The following is a 24,991-nucleotide window of genomic DNA, read 5'->3' on the forward strand; positions in this document are numbered from 1 at the left end:
CTGACTTCTAATCTCTCTCTTGGCACAAGTACATTACAAATATTGCTTCTTCTGCATCTAAAAACTTGTTTTTCTATTTTGCTCTCAGTGTTACTTTTCTTCCAAACACCTGTTCACTCTGTACAAATTGCAAATCTGCCCTACCATGGAATATTGTTCCCACATCTGGGGCAGTGCCCCCAAAACCCCTCTCAGGCTTCTAGTTAATTCAGAAGAGTTAATTAATGACTCATCTCTAACAGTCTCTCCACTTGTTGTCTCATAGAAGTACTGTTTCTGCTGCATGCCTTGTCTACAGATAATCCGACGGGCACTCTGTTCTTCTCAATTGGCTTCTATAGTAGTAGTAGTGGCATGTGATGCAAGAAAGTAAGCGTATGATCTTATGCAGCATCAGCCAAAAAAAAAAAAAAAAAAAAAAAACACAAAACAATCCCCTCTAAATATTTGTCCACTTCCTCCTTAAATTTATTTAACCTATCAACTTCCACAACGACAGATGGAAGTTTGTTCCAGCAATTAACCACCCGCTGGCTAAAGGCAAATTTCCGCACATCTATTCTATATCTCTCCTTCCTCAATTTTAATTTATGCCCCCTTAGGTTCGTAATCTGAACAAGTGGAATGCAGGTGCCTAGTCTCCTGCTTCTGCAATTTGCAGAACTTAAGCCTCTCCTGGTAAGAGGATCCCTTCATTCCCCTCACCAATTTTGTTGCCCTTCTCTGTACATGCTCAAGCAAATCTGCATCCTTCCTAAAATGAAGCCTCCAGAACTGCACGCAGTACTCAAGGTGTGGTCTGACCATTTCCTTATACAGAGGGACAATCACCTCCTTTTCCCTGCTAACAAAATTCCTGTATATCATTGACAACACCCCATGACCTGCCCTGGCAACCTGTCTGCATTGGTCAGAAAACTTCATATCTGACTGCACAATTACTCCCAGGTCTTTTTCATTTTCTACCTCCTTAAGTGTAGTACCACACAGTTGGTACTACACTTAAGGAGTTTATTTTCTTTTTCTTTTATTTATTTTTATTTATTTATTTTATTTTTCAATGTTAAACTTCAGTTGCCACTTCTCAGCCCATCTGCCCAAATTTTCTAGATCCTGTTGCAGTAACACACTGCCATTACTGTCATTAACAACCCTGCCAACCTTTGTATCATCTGCAAACTTCGATATTAAGCCTGATATAATTTCATCAATATCATTGATAAATATACAAAACAACAGTGGACCCAACACCGAACCCTGGGGGATTCCACTAATAACATTAGTCCACGAAGAGGAGCACCCATTGATTACCACCCTCTGTCTTCTTCCACTCAACCATCCTTTTATCCATTGTAGCAACTTACCCTTAATACCATTCTGCTTCAATTTGTACAGTAGTCTTCCATGCACATCAGTGTCAAAAGCTTTCCTGAAATTCAAGTATATGATATCAAAATTATTTTTTGCATCTAGTTCCTTTGTGACCACATCATAATAACCAATCAAATTTATCAGACAAGACTTTCCCTTAACAAACCCATGCTGTGTCTGAATTATTGCTGCAGTCTTGTCTAGATGATCCTGCAGTGCATCTTTAGCCAGTGACTCCATTATTTTACCCGGAACAGAAGTTAAACTAAGTGGTCTGTAATTACTCATGTCACCCTTCGATCCCCTTTTGTGAATTGGGGACACATTTGCACATCTCCTGTCCATGGGGATCTCCCCTGAGTCTAAGGATGCTCTCATAATTATGGCTAAGGATTTGCTTACTTCCTTTGCCACCTCCTTTAATATAACTGAATAGATCCCATCCACCCTAGGTGCCTTATGTTTAACTTCAACGATTTCTCCTCCACTTTGTTCTCAGTTATTACAAAATCATTAAGCACCCTGTTACAATTTGATAACCTTGTGGCATTTTCAAACCTTAACTCCTCTTGTGTGAATGTAGATGCAAAATACTCATTCAGTTTATTTGCTATCTGAGCAGGATCATGAACAGTCGAACCATCGATATCAAGTGGGCCAATTAGATTCATCCCCTTCCTTTTAGAGTTTATATAAGTAAAGAAATCCTTGCTGTTTTTCTTAGCGTCCTTTGCCAAAGATTTCTCGTAATCTGGCTTCGCCTGCCTAACCTCCTTTGTGACTTGATTACAGACTATCTTATATGTATCATAGGCTTCTGTGTCCCCTGATAATTTATATGCATCCATGCATTTTCTTCTCTGCCACAAGTCTCATTAGTTCATTTGACAACCATATAGGCCTAAACTTTGAACAGTATTTCTTAATAGGTATGAAACGCTTAGTAGCTTCCACTATTAATTCCTTGAATGCTTCCCGCTTAGAATTTGCTGTTGGTAACATCATCAGTTGGTCCCACTGTAATTTAAAAACTGTCTGAGACCACTATAGTCACCTTTATGGAAGCAAAAATCTCTTCCTTTACCCCTGATCGTAATTATATCTTTAAGTAAATCCCACATCAGTACACTGTGATCACTGCCACCTAATGGTTCCTTTATCTGCAAATTCTTAATACATGAATGATCACTGCTGATAACCAGATCAAGAGTATTACCCTCTCTGGTTGCCTCATCCTGCTCTCTTTCAAAACAGTCTGAGCATGTGCTGCCAACATCCATTTATTGTCCAACTTCAAACTCACAGAACCAACTTTTCATCTTCCTCATTTATTCATTCAACTGCTGTTTTCTGGAATAACCTTCCTTCATATGTCTTTCCTGAAAATTAGTGTACAGAAGTTCAAGTCTAATGTGAACAAATATCTTCTTTTGTCTCGTCTTCTCAACCTCCAGCCCAAGCACGGTACTAAGTAGTATAGGTTCTACCTCTCATGTTTGGGGTTTTCATAAAAAAAACAAACTATTTTGGCATTTATTTTTATGCACTGCATGCTATCGTTATGCTTATTTATTTGCAAACGTGTTGATTACACTGCGTTTCCTGTTCCTTGAAACTGAAAAATCACATTTACATAAGGTAAGCAAGTCAAACATATTACCTTTTTCAGATTTTACATTACATAGAAAATCTTGTATATATGTCTTCTAAAATGTTGCTTAAAATTTTTTAGCATCCTACTGAGAGATGTTAATTAGTTTTGCATTATGCACCAGTACTATAAAATGACCATACCACAATGGAGATCACTGCTATTATCCCATATTTTTATTTTGCAACATTGACTGCTGCAGCACACCTCGCAGCCAATTCATTAATGAAAATAAGCAGTGAATCAAAATTAAAAAAAAAAAAAAAATTCCAATTTTAACACAGCTTTATTTTTTGTGAAAAGAAAAAGATGGAGAAAAACAGATTCTGCAAAAAGACAATTCTTTGCCATCAACTACATTATAACAGTGAGACAGAAAATGGTCAAGTTGTCTAAAAAAGATGAAGTCTCCATTGTAAATCTGGAGAGACAGCAGCTATGAAATTGTCAGGAGATACAGTATCCTGCATTAATTATGAATTAATCTATAATTGCCTTACTCATAGGTTAGACGCGAGAAAGCAATTTATGATAAGTCTGATAACAGTGCAAAAAAATTTGCAAAGCATTCTTAGCTTATTTTAACATTAGAAGGATTCAGATGAGCCACTTGATATAAATGGCATAACTAATGATAACACTGTTTGCTGCCAAACAGTATTTTGCATCTACATTCAAAAATGAAAAGTCTTCAGAAATGGGGATGCCACACACTGATTGAGAGTTATTTGTTCTTTATCTAATAATTGTGACTTAAAATGATTTTATAATAGCTGACTTAAAATGATTTTATAATAGCTGAAAAGAAGGTGAAGAGAAATTGTATCTGTAAGTAGTGTATGGGGCTGACGATGTCTATCAAATATTAAAATCAACATCATGTAGCAAGTATACCTTTATCCATAATTATCAGAGCAACCTTAGAATTAGGAAAGATTTGAACCTTTCCAATTCCAACAGATATGTCTCTCCTATTCACAAAGGGGATCAATGGGTGAGGAGGTGAACAATTACAGATTAATTTTAGAAATAACTTCTATGCATGAGGAATCAGTGGAGTGATAAGGCAATCACAGAATGGATTTGTTAAGGGAAGAATGTGCCTGACCAATATGATTAGTTACTATGTGGTTGCCACAAAGGAACTAAATGCTAAGAATAATTTTGACAACATACTCTATTTCAGGGGTGGCCAACTTAATTTGTGATGTGATCTACATTTTTTTTTCAAAATGTGCCGCAATCTACCATCTCAAGAATTCCATTGCACATGGTTAAAAAAAGCTAATCAACACATTGAAAAATGTTGTTTATAAATTTTAAAATTAAATACAATTTAGAATTCTTATTTTAAATTCATACATATTTAATTTATGTAAAGTTTTTGTCTTCGTGTCATCTGCCAAGCTTTCAAAATCAGGAATATACTCTGATAAGGCCAACCGTAAAGAATCTTTTGTATGCAAGTCCGTAAGAGTAAAACGATTCTTCGTCTTTGTTTATTTCAAATATGAAAAGGCCAATTCACATAGATATGTGGAACCAAAACAGGAATTTAAAAGTTCACTGCATGTGTGTGTAGCACAGTGGTATCGTCACTGTCCTCCCCACACCGGGTGGAAAAGGCCCAGCAAATTTCGAAATCTCTGTAGGAATTATTCGAACTCAGCCACTTCACGCCTGTGTGTAAAATTAGATTGTGTTCTTTTTCATCGAGTTGCATTTTGAAAAGTCTCCTTTGAAGAGATTGTCCTCTGATGGAATTCACGATTTTGAAAGCTATGTCCATAACACTTTTAGTATTTAATCTTTTGCTGGTTAACACTTGTTGGTGGATGATACAGTGGTAACTGAAAAAATCTGGGAATTCATCATCCTTTTGGCCCAATGCAATGAATCCATTAAGATGCCCCATCGTTGCTTTGGCTCCATCTGTTGTTATTGATACGAGCTTAAATAGTTTTTTTTTTTTTCAATAAAATTTTTGAATGCGTTAAAAATATCAAGGCCTCTAGTTCTTTCTTTTAATGAAACCATACCCAGCAGTTGTTCTCTAGTTCTTTCTTTTAACGAAACCATACCCAGCAGTTGTTCTCTAGTGGTAGAATCATTGAAAACCTTACGAATAAAAACGAGCAATTGAGTTGTATCACTGACACCTGTAGATTCATCCAGTTGTAAAGAAAAGGACACACAATTAGCAACGTGCACGCAATTGTTCGCTCACATTTTTACTTCGTATTGCAGTATTTCGAGATAATTGCAGATCTTGAAGAGCACTTTTAATTTCATTTTTGTTCTTAAAATTTTCAAAAAGAGAATCTGTTATTTCTAAAAATCCGTCTTTGATGAATTGACCATCAGAAAATAGTTTGCATTTTTTTTTTTGCAAGAAGATGACTCACTTTAAATGACGCTACAGTTTCTGCTTTGGATTTTAAGTTAGGTGTCATGAAGAAATTTTGTTGTGTGAATAATCTGGATTTAAGTTCTTTTAATTTATTTTTTCAAAGGTCACTACTATTGGCAGAAAATCCAATTGGTATTTACCATGGAGTGCATTGAAAATGCCTTTCTAAATTTCCTTTTTTGGGTATAGCCACGAAAGCATCGCAAATCAAACAACATTTTTCTTTTATCATTATAAAAAAATATTCCAGTTCCCACTCTTGATGAAAATGATACGTTTTACTCTTTTTCGTAGTATTCATTTTAAATCAAAGGGTATTAAATTAACATATAAATACTGTCCAGTTATTAATATTAAGTAAACTAAATAAGAGTTTGACACATACACTATGTGCTCTCCACAATGTAATTGCTTGAGTTTTCACTAGACAAGCCCAGCGGCTGCACAACGACAAGAGTAGTCGCGTGATTCAACAGATTTGTAATAATAATATTTGTATTATTATGCAACAATAACATTTAGATTTTAACTAATCTGTTTTTATAAATTTAAAATTCGTCTTAACGAATTTTAAACCGAAACCGAAATTAAAGCCGCAATCGACTTGTTGGCCACCCTTGCTCTATTTCACTAAAGTTTTTAATACTTTTTTTTACTTGAATGATTGATATATAAATTGAACCGATGTGGCATTAGGGGGAAAAGTTACTATGAATAAAGGTATGATTTAGTGGTAGGAAACAGTGGTTATAAATGGCCACTGCTCTTCGTGGACTTATGTTATGAGTGGGGGTACCACAAGGTTTGGTTTTGTCTTGTTTTGAATATTTATTAATGATATTGATGTTTAAGTCTACTGATGATACAAAGGTGGATAGAGTGGTTGATGACATTAATCAGGGTACGCAACTTCAAAAATATCTAGATAAACTAGATAGATGGACTGAAAAATGACAGTTGAAATTGTTAAATCTTACTTGATAAATGCAAGGTTGGCATTAATCCCAGAATAATATAACAATTGGAAAGCATCAAACTCAAAGTAGTTAATAATGAAAAAGACAAAGGGTTATACAATCCAACATCTGCATTCTCAGAATAATGCAGACATGCCACTTAAACACCACATGGTGTTCTATTAATGATATACAGGAATTTTGCCAGTTGGGATAAAGAAGTGATTACCCTATTTGTATAAAACAATAGTTAGGCTATCCTTGAATACTGCATACAGGTTTGGAAACCTCATTTTAGAAAGAATGTTGATCTGTTGGAATGGATACAGCAAAGAGCAACAAGATTAGTCAGGGACACAAAAGGATATTCTCACTAAGAAAGATTCAAGTTTTGTAAATTGCGGTGTCCAGAAACTAGACATCTCTGCATTAAGAATCCACAGATAAAGAAACCACTAGGTGGCACTGATTACAGTGTGCTGATGTGGGATTTACTCGAAGATGTAACTACCATCAAGAGTGAAGGGAAAGGTTTTTGCTTTCATAAAGGTGACTATGATGGTCTGAGACTTTTTTAAATTCTGTACAGTGGGACCAAATGACATTACCAACAGCAAATTCTAAATGGGAAGCATTCAAAGAATTAATCTTTGAAGCTACTAGGCTTTTCGTACCAACTAAGAAATATTTGTTCAAGGTTTAGGCCTAAATGGATGTCAGATGAACTAATGAGACAATGTGGCATAGAAGAAAAATGCATCGGATACGTATAAATTAATTGGTGATACAGAAGCCTATGGTGGATATAAGCTGGTCTGGAATCAAATCACAAAAGAGGTTAGGCTGGCAAAGGATGCAAAGAAAAACAGCAAAGAGTTCTTTACTTATTTAAACCCTAGAAGGAAGGGGATGAATCAGATTGGACCACTTGATATCAACGGTTAAACTATTGATGATCATGCTCATCTAGCTAACAAACTGAATGAGTATTTTGCATGTACAGTCACACATGAGGAGTTATTCAGGGAGGGGAATGCCAGAGGTGTATTAAACTCTGGCAGTGAGCTAAATGATTTTGTAATAACTGAGAGCAAAGTGGAGCAGAAATCGTTGAAGATAAACATAAGAAAGGCACCTGGGGTGGATGGGATCTATCCAGTTATATTAAAGGAGACAGCAAAGGAAGTTAAGCAAACCATTAGCCATAATTATGAGAGCTTCCTTGGACTCAGGGAAGGAACAATGAACTGGAGATGTGCAAGTGTCATTCCAATTCACAAAGGAGGATCAAAGGGTGACACAAGTAATTACAGACCTGTTAGTTTAATTTCTGTTCTGAGGAAATTAATGGAGGCACTGGTTAAAGGAGGACTGCAGTATCATCTAGACAAGACTTCAGTTATAGTTTGGACACAGCATGGGTTTGTTAAGGGAAGTCTTGTCTGACCAATTTGATTGGATACTATTATGTGGTCACAAAAGAACTGGATGCAAAGAATAATTTTGATATCATATACTTGGATCTTAGGAAGGTTTTTGATACTGTTGCAAATGGAGACTGCTGTATCGACTGGAGCAGTCTGGCATTGGGGGCTAATTGCTGCTATGGATAAATGGATGGGTGAGTGGGAGAAGACAGAGTGGTAATCATTGGTCGCTGCTCTTCGTAGACTAATGTTATTAGTGGAGGCCCCCAGGGTTCGGTGTTGGGTCCATTGTTGTTATCTGTATTTATTAATGATATTGATGAAGGTATATCAGGCTTAATGTCTAAGTTTGTAGACGATATGGAGGTTGGCAGGGTTGTTAATTACAGTACGCTACTGCAACAGGATCTAGAAAAGTTGAGAAGATGGGCTGAGATGTGGCAACAGAAGTTTAACATTGACAAATGTAAAGTACTGCATATGGATTGCAGTAACCCCAGAGTAACGTATCAACTGTGTGGTATTACACTGAGGGTGGCAGAGAATGATAAGGACCTGGGGGTAATTGTGCAGTCAGATATGAAGTTTTCTGAGCACTCCAGACAGTCTGCAAGAGTAGCTCATGGTGTCTTCTCAATGATATACAGGAATTTTTCTAGCAGGAATAAGGTGATTATCCCATTGTATAAGGCTAAGGCAATGGTCAGGCTACATCTTGAGTACTGTATATAGGTCTGGAGGCCTCATTTGAAGGATGTAGAGCTGCTGGAACGAGTACAGAGAAGGACAGCAAGATTAGTGAATGGAACAAAGGGTTAATATTATGAATAAAGGCTTAAGTTTTGCAAATTATAGTGTTTGAAGACTAGGCACTTGCCAGGTGATCTGATTGTGGTGTATAAGGCCTTGAATGGTTTGAGAAAGCTCAATGCTGACAATTCTTCTTCTTGCCTAGATTAATTTCTTGAGGAGACATAAATTCAAATTGAGGAAAGACAGTTATAGAATAGATGTGCGGAATTATGCCTTTAGCCAGCGGGTGGTTGATTGCTGGAACAAACTGCCATCTGCCGTTGTAAAAGTTGACAGCTTAAATAAATCCAAGGCAGAACTAGACAAACATTTGGAGCAAATAGATGGGTGAAATGGCAAGTTTTTTTTTTTTTTTGGATGATGCTGTATAATCTTGCTTTCTTGCATCATTGCCTCTGCTAATGCTAATCTGTGCAATGAAGTTTATGAAATGTTTATGGCTTCAAAAGCATTGCGTAAACTAAATGCTAATGATATCTGTACACTTTCTTAGATGACACATTCAAGAGGAAGACGATTTGTTTTCAGCCAGGGGGTATTTGATTCTTAGAATAAGCTTCTACCTGGTGTTGTGAAAGTGTGTAGTATTAATGTTAAAGGAATGGATAAATGAGTAAATTTTTTGTTTTGTTTTTTTTGTGTGATGTATAATGTTTTTGGCTTGCTTCTTTGCATTTGTTTTTCCAATACTCATAAAATATTGGAAAAGGAATAATATCGGTATATATTTCATTATTGGTTTCTTGTTGTCATTGGCTGATCAATTATCTCACACTCAGTTCTTTAAGTTAATCATGTAAAATTAGACCAAATGACTGTGATCAATCTTAAATGTTTATTGAATCTGATAAGTTAGTCAGACTAGCAAATCTGCAGCCATTTTGTTATTTCACTACATGTATGACGTGAATGCATATATATTCATACTTCATTTATTTATTCCTCAAATTCAATAAATTATTGAAATAAATACCTGACATTTGAGAGGTTATATTAGGAGAAATTCCAAATCCACAAATAATACCTTGAATCCATGGGAAAGATGATATTACCAAAGATGCATTGTGATAAATATTCATCAGTAGGTAGTGTTCTCCCCAGGACCTATTGAATGGGTGCACCGCCCGGTGAATTTAACTGACCGCCTAGCTAAAATTTAAGCGATTCTCGTGGTACTGCTCACTAATCTCAATCATTATTAATTCGAACATACTATGCAATCAATGTCAAAGCGGCAGGAGTGTAATGTTAAATTATGTAATTAATTTTTGCTCTGGATCGCTTAAGTTGCATTTATAAATAACAGAAAATTTTATAATGTAGCAAAGTATTACACCCCCACCTGGCTACTTCATAATGCCACCCAGCTGACAAAATGTTCTAGGGAGAACACTGACTACTATACATAGGATCTATCCATTAGTAGTATTAATACATTGATTATATTGGAAAAAAAAGAAATTAAGGAAATTTGCAATTATGAAAAAAATTCATAATTGTATTTTAAGTAACCTGAAAAGGCACTCATGTAGTTAGCAGAGTGATTATATCTGCTCTTTTTAATAGTCACATAGATATAGAAGACTGGCTTCAGTGAGAAAATGAAGTTTGGAAAATGTCAGTTTTATTCCTGTCATTTGACAGAACTGAGGGATACTTACCATTGGAATGGGAGGAATTTATATGGCCTTTTTTTCACAAGGTAGAAGTAATAATAATAAATAATTTTTAATTTAATTATTGTTATTATTATTAATACAATACAATATTAATATTTGTACTGATTTGCAACAACAAAATCAGTGCTGTAACTTTCACGCACACTAGTCTTAGGTGCATCAATCTTTTTATTAAAGATATGATTATTTAACCTTCTATCACTTGTGCCTTCAATTTAGCAGTGATGCTTGCTTGGAATCTGTGAGACTCACCCCCTTTTTGTTTAATTATAAAAAAATTATTTTTAGCTTTTTTTTACTCAATTGAAAAAGGTGATCTATTAATTATCATTTTATGAACTCAATTAAAAAAATTGAATGAAAATAAATGAGAAAACCAATTATAATAATAAAGATTTTATAATTTTTAAGAATTTCCAAGGTTACTCATCCCCTTAGATGAGTAACCTTGGAAATTCTTCGAAAGAATTGAAACCGACACTTTCATGGCATCAGATGCAGTGTGAACATATGTATTTTTGTCAGCTGTTTATGTTTAGCCAGTGAAATCAAAACTGTACAGCAAGATTTGACAGATTCATCACTAGTGTCTTGCAGATGCCATGTGGGAATGGGAACTGCCCAGAGGAAAGACAGATATTTTTGCTCATTTGGTGTCTGTTAAACACTAAACAAAAAATTGTCTTGTAATTCATAGTATATCAAAATGAAAACAGAAAATGCTGTATAACCAGTTAGAGAATATTGGTGTGCAAATTGGTATAAATGAAATAACAACACAGTTATTTGTTATTTCATTTATAAATTTTAAAGAAAATTGACAGAAAATTTTAAAGTAGTGTCTCTCAGATGTCAGAATATTCTGTAGATGTCCATTGAAAACAAACAAAGTATTTGGGATTCCTTCAAAAAACTGTCCATTGTATAAATGAAAATGAAATCCATGATCATTATTTAACACATTCGATGTTGCTTATATTTGTGAGGGTCCTTTATGTGTGCCTTGGGGTGTTGGAACAAGTAGGGTACTGCTTTTTAGTAAATGGATTTCATCTGTGAAGGATCATCACTCCAAGTAATGCTTGGAGTGATGATTTTTAGTATATTTGTAGTGTTCTAAACATCAACAGATGCATTTGAATGAGATCCACAATTCACATCACTTGAATAGAATTCTATTTCAGTATCAGATGACACATTATAAAGAGCCGATTCAATATTATCATCTTCAACATACTGTCTATCCCTGTTTATTTTCAGACCTGATGCCCCAGGCTGTGGATCCATTATAACAACCCTTTAGGGTAAAATTTTATAAGAAAACATTTTATCAGTAGACTTAAACTAAGGATAATTTTTTGTATTTCACAAACTAAAAAATTAAAATTCAGCATCTATAATTTTCAAAAAAAATTCTTTTCTTCTTGTGGAAAATACTAAACTAGATAAAATAACTTTTTTTTTTATGTGAACCCCAAACACGAGAGGTATTAGAACCTATAGTACTTAGTACTATGCTTGGGTTGGAGGTTGAGAAGACGAAAGAAGATATTTGTTGACATTGGACTTGAACTTCTGTAGATTGTAATTTTCAGGAAATACGTATGAAGGAAGGTTGTTCCAGAAAACGGCAGTTGAATGAATAAATAAGGAAGATGAAAAGTTGGTTCTGTGGGTTTGAAGTTGGACAGTAAATGGATGTTGGCTGGTGGCGGCACGTGTTTGGACTGTTTTGAAAGAGAGAGCGAGAATTATAGAAGCCAATTCAGAAGAACAGTGCCCATGGAAGTATCTGTAGAAGAGGCATGCAGCAGAAACAGTACGTCTATGAGAAAACGAGTGGGGAGACTCTGTTAGAGATGAATCATTAATTAACCTAATTAATTAGGTTAATTAATGATTAATTAGCCCTCTTCTGAATGGAATCAAGAAGCCTGAGAGAGGTTTTGGGGGCACCACCCCAGATGTGGGAACAATATTCCATGGCAGGGCGGATTTGCGATTTATACAGAGTGAGCAGCTGTTTGGAAGAAAAGTAACGCTGAGAGCGAAAGAGAAAACCAAGTTTTTTAGATGCAGAGGAAGCAATATTTGTAATATGCTTGTGCCAAGAGAGATTAGAAGTCAGGGTAATCCCCAAAAGAGATATATCATTTTGCCTAGAAATCGGGGTGTCACTAAAGATAAGCATAGGAGCAGAAGAATCCTTTTTGCGAGATACAAGACTGAGTTTTAGAAGGGTTGAAATCAACTAAGTTGTCTTTGCCCCACTGGAGAATTACCTGAAGATTGGCATTTAAGGAATTGGTAGCAGATTTTCGAGAAGTTGAAGCTGATTGAGCAGGACAAGGTTTCTCAAAATGGAAAGTGGAATGCAATGTGCTATCATCGGCAAAATTATGGATAGGATTTCCAGTCAATGGAAGAAGGTCATTAATATACAACAGGAAAAGAGTGGGGGAAAGAACTGAACCTTGGGGGACACCAACATTAGTGGAGAAGTTAGAAGACAGAGAGCCATCTACCATCACCCTCAGTGAGCGATCAGAGAAAACTGGATAACCAATTATGAAAAACAGTTAGCAAACCATAAGATGGTAGCTTGTTTAGAAGACCTTTATGACAAACACGATCAAAAGTCTTTGAGATGTCAAGAGCAACTACTTGTGTTTCACCGAACCTTTCCATTGAATTAGTCCATAAATGGGTAACGTAAGACAGAATATCACCAATGGATCGACACAGACTGAATCCATAGTGGCGATCGTTGATCAGACAGATGGTTTCTAGGTAGTTTAAGAGTTGGCAGTTAATTGATTTCTCCATTACTTTAGAAAGAGTAGAAGTAATTGCAATGGGACGATAATTGGATCGGAGGGATTTGTCACCCTTTTTGGGAACTGGCTGGATATGAGCAAATTTCCAAGCAGAAGGAAAAACACCTTTGGAATAAGAAAGTGAAAAAAGGCGGCAAAGAATAGGAGTAAGTTCAGGAGCACAGGTTTTGAGAACAAGTGGAGAAATACCATCAGGACCTGGAGCTTTCTTAGCATCAAGATTCATCAAAATCTTTCTGATATCCTTTTGACGGAAGACCACAGGAGGCATTGAATGGAGTATGTTGGGAATGGTGGGAAGTGTTTTACCAAGATCATTAATACATGAGCTGGAAGAAAATGGGATGCTAGCAGGTCAGCTTTATCCTTAGCTGAAGTGACAACAGAACCATCTGGTTTGGACAGAGGTGGGAGCAGAGATGGGCAAAAGTTGTGGCCAATAGCTTTGGCAAGAGACCAGAATGCTCGGCTACCATTAGGGCAAAAAACAAGTTTTCTACTCTTAGCCTGTTCAAACTCTAGTTTGGACTGATTAATAACTACTTTACAATTGTTGCGAGCTTTGGTGTAGGCAGAAAATGAAACCAAAGAATTAGAAACAAGCCAATTACGATATGCAACATTCTTCTCTTGAACAGCCTTAGCACATTTATTGGAAAACCAAGGTTTAGATAAAGGACGAGATTTTAAAGTGGAGTGTGGGATAAAGGATTCCATTCCTGCAAGAATAATTTCACTGACATGATCTGAGCAAACGTTGACATCAGAAGTTTTGAAACAGTAATCCGACCAAGGAAAAGAAGAAAAGAAGTCTCACAGGTCATCTCATTTTGCATTCTTGTAATGCCAAACAACACGAGGTTGGGAATAGCCATGAGATAATGGTTCCATTGGAGAAGAGACAGTCACCAAGTTGTGATCTGAAGTGCCTAAAGGACCTCTCACTTTGACAGTGTACTTAGAAGGGTTGTTTGTGAGAAAAAGATCAAGTGTATTGGCTGTATCATTAGGATTGTCCGGTATTCTTGTAGGTAAATGAACAATCTGCTAAAAACAGTTGGTAAACAGTTGGTCATTAGTATTTGCAAAAGCCTCAGCATCTCGACCTGCTGGGTCGGTGTGCCTAGAAAACGGAAGCCAGCTGGAGTTGTGAACATTAAAATCACCAAAGAAAATTACCTCACTGTTAGGAAAGTTGGACTGGAGAAAGTTAAGTTGCAAAGAGAGGAAAAGAGCTCCAAGTGATTAGTGGAGTTGGGAGAACGGTAGAGACAACAGATGAATTTGACACAATGAGGTAGAGAGATTTTGAGCCAGAGAAGATCAATGAGAGGAGATTCCAAATTGCCAAGTCTCTGACAGGGAATATCAGAACGGACATATGCACAAGTACCACCTTTGAGGCGAAAGGAATCATACAGCGAATAATTTGGGCATCTGAGATGAGCAGTAGTTGAATCAACCGATAACTGAGATTCTGTTAGAAAAAGTACATGGGGTTTGGCAGACTGCAAGTGGAAATGGACATCATTGATATTAGAATTGAGACCACGTATATTTGTGAAATGAATTAGGAAGTGCTTGGGAGGTTTAGATCTTTTCGCAGATAAGCTTGCTCTATTAGTTTGACAATTCGTGATGTATTCAATAGTAAGAAAAAGTGGGTGGGACATGGTGTATGAAGTAATGAAATTTTTGGATATGGCGTACACATGGTAAGAATATACCCAGATCCTTGACATAACGTGGCCTTGACAATGCTCCCCGCATACACACTACTCAGACTCCCTCCAGTCACTATCTGGCAGAGTAGAGGTAGCAAGATTATACACTAGCTGATCCGGAAGCCTCCTAGAGAGTTACCAATAGGTTCAGCCCGGTGTACTAACTAGCGGCCGGCCTGCGAACACCGTTTTAGAGCTGTACCCTCGAAATGTAAGGAATATTGGATCTTGCCACGACGTTCATCATAACCTCAAAAGTCATCAATCATACTGCATGAAGAGATAGGGAAGGGTTGACCGGAACTTAGCTCTAGAGACTAAACATGGGTTCCACCACTTCAAGCCTCCAATAAGCAAAGTGGTGGTATTTCACCGGTTGATGAGAGTCATCTACCACCTAGTACTGCCTGGTAACATAGAGGGGCGCATTCCTCCATGTGGTGTGGGTGCCACACCTCGACCCCTGCTTACGTTGGTTCACACCTGGGTGGTCACCTACCATGTACTTGTGCATGGAGGTTATACCCAGGATTACTAACAGTCCCACACACTTCAACATAAGCAAAGAAAAAATACTAAACTAGATGGTGCATTTTACACTAAGCAAAATCCTAGCCATAATGCAATAGCTCATAGTTCAGTCTGCATGCCAATATCACTGAGTTGTTTATTTCAAGTGCCTTTCCTTTTACAGCACTCATTTATTGATTGAAATTGAAAGGACACATATTTGCATTAAGGCACAAAAATTGTACTTCATTTTGATGCAAATTTGCATTCCAGCTGCAAACATGTTAAGCAATGAAATACAAAAAGAGCTGATAGCATTGTTAATGGCAAATAAAGTCAAGTAGACAGTAGTGAACAAAATCAAATATGTTAAGTATTTTGCCATACTGTTAGATTATACTAGTCACTGACTGTGTGGTGTAACCAGTCTCTGTAGTAATGCCTGTGCTGACTACAATAATATGACTATGAGCAGTTGACTTACATTCAAAGAGCATATCTTGACTGCATATCTTGTATAAAAGACTGTTGAAGTGCATTTCACAGGTGAAGTTGCAATTTTGATAAAAAGGCAGCTGATTCTTGTTACATGACAATGCCCTCTCCCATTCTGCACTTGTTGTGAAGACATTTCTAATGGAATGTGACTTTGTACAGATCAACCATCCACCCTACTCTTCCAAGCTAGTGCCAGCAGACTTCTTCCTCTTGACCAAGGCAAAAATTTCCCTCAAAGGAAAGATTTCAGGATGTTGAGAACACCAAGAAAAATGTAACTTCCAAACTGAACATTTCTTTGGATGTGCCTTTTCTGACTCTTTTTGAGAACTTTTATAACAGTGTAATAAGTGCATTACTTTGAATAAAAATAAAACTATTTTTGAACTGCACTTTGTTCTCTTTTATTGCACCAGTCTGGGAACTTTATTGCAATGCCTCATATGCAAAACCTTTGTAATATGTAAAGTTATTTGGCAACCATGACTGACTGCAAATTGCTTTTAAATGAAATTAACAATGCTTCAGTTTGTACGGTCATTGATAACATTGTACAGAGTGCTATCTTAATGTAAGAACGTGCTTACCTTAATTTTGTCAAGTACTGCTTCTATATGACCCACACATAAAATTACAAAAAAGTACAGAATCGAGCTGAAATTCAAGCTAAAAAGTTCTGTGGTGAATAGGTGCCCTTTCATTCTTTTGACTGGGAATGTGGGATGTAACTTTTTTTGTGTGATAAAATTCATGATTATAATTAACTCTGTGTGTGTGGTGTACAGGCAGTTATTTGAAAAGAGATAAAGTCAACTCCTTTTATTTAAAGTTATCAACTTCAAAGTGCATTGGACCCTGTAGACCTTTTATTAAATAAAAGGTACTAAGTTTTGTTTTGTGTTAATAAATAAATAAAATTTGTTAAAAATTTGAAGCTCATTTAAAGAACAGTGTCTCTCATCTTCAATGGTCTTGTGCTTAAATTGATCGATATTGTTCAAATTGGTTTCATTTTGCATTAAAAGGAGTTTGCCAATCTTCAGAAAACTGTTAATTTGATATTTGAAGAGAAGAGAAAGAGTTACAAAAAAAGAGAAATGATTATGAAAATGTTGAAACTATAAAAAGTCCAAGTCATTTCAGAATCTAATATTTCAGCATAACAATTAATTAAATTAAAGCAAATTTAGAAATTCGGTTAGAATCACTAAACTGATTTTTTCATAAATTTGAAGTATATCAAACTTGAAAAAAAATTTTGGTAGATGTTTTGAAATGTTGCAAAGATTTAAACAATAGCTTATCTTTTAGCAATGATTGATGTTCATTTTTACAGACTTTTTGAAAAATCACAAGTATTTAGTACAATTGTTCCTTCAGATATTTCCAACATGAGAGACTTGTTTAAATTTATTGTTCAGTGAAACTCTCTATGAATTGTATCTAAATTTTTTTATTCTGTTAAGAATAATTGACTATTCTTGTTACTACTGCATCTGCTGAAAGGTGCTTTTCAAGAATGAAACTAATTAAGACAGAATGCCTATCAGGATTGCCAGTTCTTTCCATTCAGAATGACATTCAGCACTGGAATATTATGCATTCTGCAGTGAATTTGTTTCCAGAAAAGTCAGAGAAAGATATCTTTAGGGTTAGTTAAAATTTTATTCCTATTTTTGGACAAGAGTTGCATGTTTTATTTTTCTGAAGCTCAGTTTTTTGCCCAGCATTTAGCCAAACCAACCAAGGAGTGCACACTGTTACAGAAAATATACTGGTACCTCATGTCCTAAGTTGCTTTTACACACCACACCTACCATTAAAATAAAGAAAATACATAACTCTAAAGTATAGAGACAAAATTAACAATAAGATAACTTTCAGCTGTTTCAATTGTTATTTTTTGTTCTTTAATGTAATATATAGTGGTGGAAAAACAATATTAAATTGATTTGTGGTAACACTCATTTTTGAAAATTTCTTATAGAGATTTAGCTCCATTCAAAAACTTTGGTATATCTTCCCAAAGCAGTATCTTTGCCAGTTCCAAACCAACTTGCACAAAGATAAGGTTCAGTGACCCCCTAGTAAACTTTGTGAAAATAGAGCTTTTAAATTTCTTAACTTGATTTATTATTTTTTTTATCCCATATCCTAATTTAATTATTCCCAGCATATTGAATCAAGCAACAGAAGAGACTACAATAAACGCCATAATTAGCTGAAATTCTCTTTTTATAATCAAAATTTAAGCTTGCTGATGTATAATCATGTTTAAAATTATTAGTTCAGACCAGCATCTAAACTAATGCTCAATGATTTGGAGAGATTTCACGAAACCCAAACAAATGCATAAATAAAGCCTCAGCACTACTAGTTTACGTCTATTTACAAACATCCTATACATCAGTGTTTCTTAACCTTTTTTAGGGTCCATAGTCTAACGAAGGAGCCTTATAATATCACTCGGTTGTCTGTCTGCCTGACCTGTCTGCACTGCTCAGAAAACTTCATATCTGACTGCACAATTATCCCCAGGTCTCTTTCATTCTCCAGTACCCTGAGTGTAACACCACCCAGTTGATTCATTTCTCTGCGGTTACTGTTACCCATATGCAGTACTTTGCATTTCTCAATGTTAAACTTCAGTTGCCACATCTCAGCCTATCTTCCCAACTTTTCCAGATCCTGTTACAGCAGCAGAATACTGTCATTACTGTTATTAATAACCTTGCCAACCTTTGTACCATCTGCAAACTTTGATATTAAGCTTGATATACCTTTATCAGTATCATTGATAAATATTCAAAACAAACAATGGCCCCAACACCGAACCCTGGGGGACACCACTAATAACATTAGTCCGTGAAGAGCAGTGTCCATAGATTACCACTCTGTCTTCTCCCACTCAACCATCCTTTTATCCATTGTAGCAACTTGCACTTTATGCCATACTGCTCCAATTTGTACAGTAGTCTTCCATGTGCAACAGTATCAAAAGCTTTCATGAAATACAAGTATATGATATTGAATTATTTTTTGCATCCAATTCCTTTCTGATGATGTCATAGTATCCAATCGAATTGGTTAGACAAGACTTCCCCTTAACAAACCCATGCTGTGCCTGAATTATTACTGCTGTCTTGTCTAGATGATCCTGCAATGCTTCTCTAAGCAGTGACTCCATTATTTTTAGTGGAACAGAAGTCAAACTAACAGTTCAAATTACTCGTGTCACCCTTTGATCTCCCTTTGTGAATTGGAGATACATATCCAAATCTACAGTCCCTGGGGACTTCCCCTGAGTCCAACGATGCTCTCATAATTATGGCTAAGGGTTTGCTTACTTCCTTTGCCACCTCCTTTAATATAAGTGGATAGATCCAATCCACACCAGATGCCTTTCTTATGTTTCACTTCAACAATTTCTCCTCCACCTTGCTCTCAGTTATTACAAAATCATTTATCTCCCTGTTAGAATTTGATAAACATCTAGCCCTCTTCTCCTTGAATAACTCCTCATGCGTGAATGTAGATGCAAAATACCCATTTAGTTTTGGTAGCTATCTGAGAAAGATCATCTACAGTCAAACCATTGATATCAAGTGGACCAATATGATTCTTCCCCTTCCTTTTATAGTTTATATAAGTAAAGAAATCTTTGCTGTTTTTCTTTGCATCCTTTGTCAAAGAATTCTCATAATCTGCCTTCGCTTGCCTAACCTCCTTTGTGTCTTGATTACAGACTAGCTTCTATCTGCCATAGGTTTCTATGTCGCCTGATAATTTATACGCATCCCATGATTTTTTTTTTCTCTGCCACGAGTCTCATTAGTTCATCTGACGTCCGTTTGGGCCTAAATCTAGAACTGTATTTCTTAGTTGGAAAAAAAGCCTAGTAGCTTCCAAGATTACTTCCTTGAATGCTTCCCATTTAGAATTTGCTGTTGGTAACATCGTCAGTTGGTCCCACTGTATAGAACTTAAAAAACTCTGAGACCACTGTTAGTCACCTTTACGAAAGCAGAAATCCATCCCTTTACCCCTGATGGTAGTTACATCTTAAAGTAAATCCCACATCAGTACGCTGTAATTACTGCCACCTTATGGTTCCTTTATCTGTAAATTCTTAATGCCTGAATAATAGTCACTGCTGATAATCAGATCAAGAGTGTTACTCCCTTAGTTTGCCTCTCTAACATGCTGCTGTAGAAAACAGTCATCCAATAAATCCATAAAAGCCTTGCTAGTGTGTGAGTGACCAACCCACAAATTCCAGTCAACATTTGGGAAGTTAAAATCCCCCATTATAAGACACTGTGATTTACTGGCCGACTCTGTATTTCTCTGTATAATTGTTCATTGCACTCATCAGAGTCATTAGACCTATAACAAACTGCTACCCTCACTTTTTCTTTCCCTGTACTTATGTTGCACCAAACTGACTCAGCATTGCACTGTTCATCTATGTTAACTGGATGCCCTTCCTTCGATTTTGTGTGTTTCTTAACGAACAGCATAACCCCTCCTATCCTTTCTGTACACATCATACTCCTCCAATTCTGCATTCCTTATAATTATGTGACACCATGTCTCTTATATACCAAATAATTAGGAATCTAATGCAAGTTTTAGTTATCACAGAAAAAATTATAGTGTGCTTTACAGATATATACATTTACATACCGGGTGGTTATAAAATAAGTTTCCCTATTCAGGAGACCCTAATGTCAAAATGGTTAGAGATAGAGCTATGAAAATTGCGATTTGAAGGGGGGGGGGAGTTCAAATTTTTGCCACCAGGGGGAAAAAGGTTTTTTTTTCATTTACTTCAAGAAATGCTGCTTATGCAAATGACATCCTGTTAGATAAAAGCAGAAAGACCACAGTCAATAACCATTATGGCTCTTACAAAAAAAGGAACATGCTCTTTTAGTAAAACTGTTCTACCAGAATAATAATAATGCTAATGCAGCACTACGTGAATATCGGTAACTTAAAGGTTTGCATAAAGGACCTTTGACATCGGTGGGGCTTTGAAAACTAATAAAGAAATTTGAAGCAACCGGGGAGTTACGTGTAATTCCAGTCAGAGGACCACCACGTATCGGAACGGAGGTAGTGGATGAAGTGGTGGTTGCAATGGTCAAAATGCGAAACACTACCAATCAGTAGTGCCAGAGGTGTGTCAAGATACTCGAACCTTCCTTGGTCTACTGTACATAAAGTGCTTCAAATAATTTTATGCTGGTTCCCATACAAGATTCACGTGGTGCAAGACTTAAAGTCTTGTGATCAGCAACAACGAATAAACTTTGCTCTATGATTTCTGGCTCATATACAACTTGACGATACATGGGCTCGAATGATCTTGTGGTCTGATGAGGCACATTTCACTCTTCACTGGGCTGTAAATGCACAAAACTGCCAAATATGGGAACTTCTCGTCCATCGGCTGTGCATGAAAGGCCATTACAAAATCCATACGTTACAGTATGGTTTGGATTCACAGCAGAGTTTATAATTGGACCATTTTCTTTGAAGAGTCTACACCTCATGGCCCCTGTAAGGTGCACAGTACTGAGCTCTTCTAAGAGATCACATTATTCCTGCTCTGCAAGAAAGCAATGCTTGGAGACCGTAGTGTTCATGCAAAATGGTGTCCCTCTCCAAGTTGGTTGAAAAGTGAAGGAACTGCTCCTTTCAACATTCGGAAATGATCACATCATTTTTAGAGACTTTCTGCAGTTCTGGCCAGCTCGATCCCCAGATCTCAATCCCTTGGTGGCAGAAATTTGAACTAATTTTTTTTATTCTACAAATCGCTTCCCCTACCCTAAATGACATACCCACTCCCACCGATTTTCACAGTGCTATCTCTCTAACCATTTTGACACAGGTCTCCTGAATAGGGAAACTTATTTTATAACCACCTGGTATATATGCATATAAACTCTAGTTAATTCCTTGTGTTTTTGTGTGTTTCAGGGTTTCAATGGATTTTAATAAAACAAATCCAAGTACTGCATATACTCTGAAGTCATACGTTTTGCAACTCAGTAAGCATAAAAACTTCCTCTGGTTCACTTCTATGAACTTGATACAGGTAAGTTTTAAAACTCAAGTATTGAATATAACTTCTTTGAAAACTTGTGTTATGAAATTTTTCTTCTTCCTCATATTAAGTATTTTAACCTTTATTGGTTAAAATACTTCAAAATTTATGGTTGAAAATCATTATATTATTAAAGGATGGGAGAGAGAGATTTCAGATCTTGAATTCTCTTCTGTTTTAAAATATTCCAGTATTTCAGCCTTTGTTAATTTGCAACCTTAATGCATGCATAATAGCATCCCAAAGGAGAAGAAGAGTTAGGTTTTCCCATGTCCTTTTCTATGATGTGTATTATGTCCATATATTTGGATATAAGTACTGACATAATATGCATGGTAGAATATTTGAGTGTGTAGCAAAGGTCAGTTTGCCCTGTTTTCTGGATGAAAATTGAAAGCTGGAAAAGATGTTGGTGGTGGGGAGAAGATTTACTTCTCCTTCCTGATAGATATGAAAGCAGCAGAACAATGTTTGCATTGAGTTCTGCATGACTAATGGCAAAAAAAAAAAAAAAGTGGAAATGCTCTAGATGGTAAAAAACTTCATCTGATGATGCTTGTTTAACCCACAAGTTCCGGTACATGACATGATAGGTTCCTCTCCAAAATAACTATTGCACATTAATTGATTATAGTCAAACTTTTATTTGAGCAGGTTCAAAAGTGAACAATTATTCTGTTTACTTGAATTTTGCATGCAAAGAACCCATCGGTTACCGCACAGCTATTTACTAATTTTGCCTTCCACTTCAAAATTATATAAATAATACATTGCTGAAACTGAAAGTAGCACTTTTTTTTTTCTTTTTTTCGTTTTTGGTCTTGTCTGTAATTATTATTATTTATCTGCTTATCCTTTTTGCTGTTTGATAAAATATATTATTGCCCATGTAAGTTTAAATTGTCATGCACCTAATGGTATTCTGAACTGGAAAATGGAAATGACTATTGGTTTTGTGATTAGATTTTATGACTGTAAATTTTGCGACTTTTTCTTTTCAGCAGAACTAATAAAAGTTTTATTTCGTTGAAAATAACGTATGTAAAACACATTTTTAAATTTTCAAAGTTTTTATCAGAAAGATAAAATCACATTTAATAAGTATTGGATGAGCATTGGTGTTCTTCAGACAGAATAAAAAAAATCAAACTTTTTCATAAATTAAAAAGAATTTGGGTGCATATCAAGTTTTAATATTAGCAGTGGAAAATGATGTAAGGAAATGTAATTTGTCTAGTTCTTCCTTCAATTTATCACAATACCCACTTCTACAACACTGAATGGAAGTTTGTTCCGGCAGAAAGCCAGTTTCTTCGAAATTTGAATCGAAATCGTGACTCAGACCAGAGCAGCAAAGCAAAAGGCTCAAGCTAATGGGACTGCTGTGGCTCAGGGGAGAACTGAGGGGGGGGGGGTTGTCCTCTGAATCACAGCCTTTTGATATGTACTACTTGTTTGATGTTTCTGGAGCAATCAGGAAAGGGACATGATATTGCAAAGGGGAATGTCTTTGTGTGTGCACAATGTAAGCAGTGTGAGGAAATCAGGCGCCAACTCAGTATTGTTATGGGCCTATATTGAGAGTTTGAAGGACAGGGTAGATGCCCTCGAAGGATTTAAATTGATGGGCCCATCAAGCTCTTAGCTGCCCACATCAATGCCAGAGCTTACACTTGAACTTCACACAACACAGTGGCAACCCCCAAGACAGAATGCATGGTCTCAAAGGACCACTCCTTTGGAACCACAAAACTAGTTGTCAGTGAATATATTGTCAGGGAAACGGGGAACATATTGTGCAAAAAGGATAGGTAGAACAGGACCAGGGTATGTCTGCCAGGGGCAAAGGTTGATAACATTGTAGAACAGATATCATTGTTTAAGGGCACAAAGGGTGATATTGTTGTACCCATTGGCACTAATGATATTAAGAGAAGGAGACCGGTGGAATTACTTAACAAGTACAGGTCAATGTTGAAAAAAAGCCGTGAGTTAGGGTTGAATTTGAAAGTGTCTGCAATTCTGCCCAAACATAATAGGAGGGAGTATATTATGACGAGACCCTTGTCGATGAATTCGACCCTGGAGAGATTGCAAGGCTCAAGGGGTAGAATTTTTCTCAGCCTGGTTTGTGCTTTTTAACAGGAAAGACTGCTTCTATAGGGATGGGATACACTTAAATAGAAAAGGTGCAAGAATATTTGCTGATGCTATTGAGGCAGTGTTAGGTGGGTCGGAAAACTGCTAGCTTTGGGGGGGGGGAATACATGGACTAATAGATTAACAGTAGCTACTGGCAGTGGTGAAAGTGATTCTTGCACTACTTCTATTGGAATGAGCAGCAGCCTGGAAAACAAGGCGCAGGAGATTTCAGAGACTGCTGGGAGTCATTGTGGAACAAGTAACTACATGGGCTGCGTTAGGGTAGCTAAGAATAGGAACAGGTGTATGTATACTTGCGTGAACACCAATGCTAGGAGTTTGGTAAATAAATTTGATGAATTTGAGGTGTTGGTCTAAACATGAAAGGCAGATATTGTTGGTATATCAGAGACATGGTGTCACACAGATATAAGGATTGCAGAACTGGAATTTGGGCAATGCATGAAAACCAAGGAAGTACAGCCAGTCGACACGGCTGGACAGTGCAGTGTCGAGTCAGTTTGGTGTGACATAAGCACTGGGAAAACAAAATTGACAGTAGGAGTGTGTTATAGGCCTAATAACTCTGATGAGTATAATAAACAACTGTACAGAGAAATAGAGTGGGCCAGTAAATCAGTGTTTTATAATGGGGGATTTTAATTTCCCAGATATTACTGGAATTTGTGGGTTTTTCACTCGCACGCTAGCAAGGCATTTGCGGTAATTTAGCAAGGCATTGGATGATAATTTTCTACAGCAGCATGTTTGGGAGGCAACTAGAGGGAGTAACACTCTTGTCTGATTATCGGTAGTGATTCTTCATGCATTAAGAATCTGCAGATAAAGGAACCACTA

General features: G+C 36.4%; 1 protein-coding gene across 2 annotated transcripts in view; it reads left to right on the plus strand.

The window, feature by feature from the left end:
• Nucleotides 1-24,991, plus strand: part of LOC150078250 (solute carrier family 68 member 1-like) — a 118,141-nt gene that overhangs the window by 31,292 nt on the left and 61,858 nt on the right. For both annotated transcript variants that reach the window (XM_090384652.1, XM_090384650.1), the window contains exon 3: nt 21,865-21,982. In XM_090384652.1, coding sequence (XP_090240778.1) covers nt 21,865-21,982 — 118 coding nt within the window. The remainder of the gene's footprint in view (nt 1-21,864; nt 21,983-24,991) is intronic.

This window comes from Mastigoproctus giganteus, chromosome 11 (genome assembly GCF_048544385.1).
Source record: "Mastigoproctus giganteus isolate SK-2022 chromosome 11, ASM4854438v1, whole genome shotgun sequence".
In the NCBI taxonomy this organism is placed as follows: Eukaryota; Metazoa; Arthropoda; class Arachnida; order Uropygi; family Thelyphonidae; genus Mastigoproctus; species Mastigoproctus giganteus.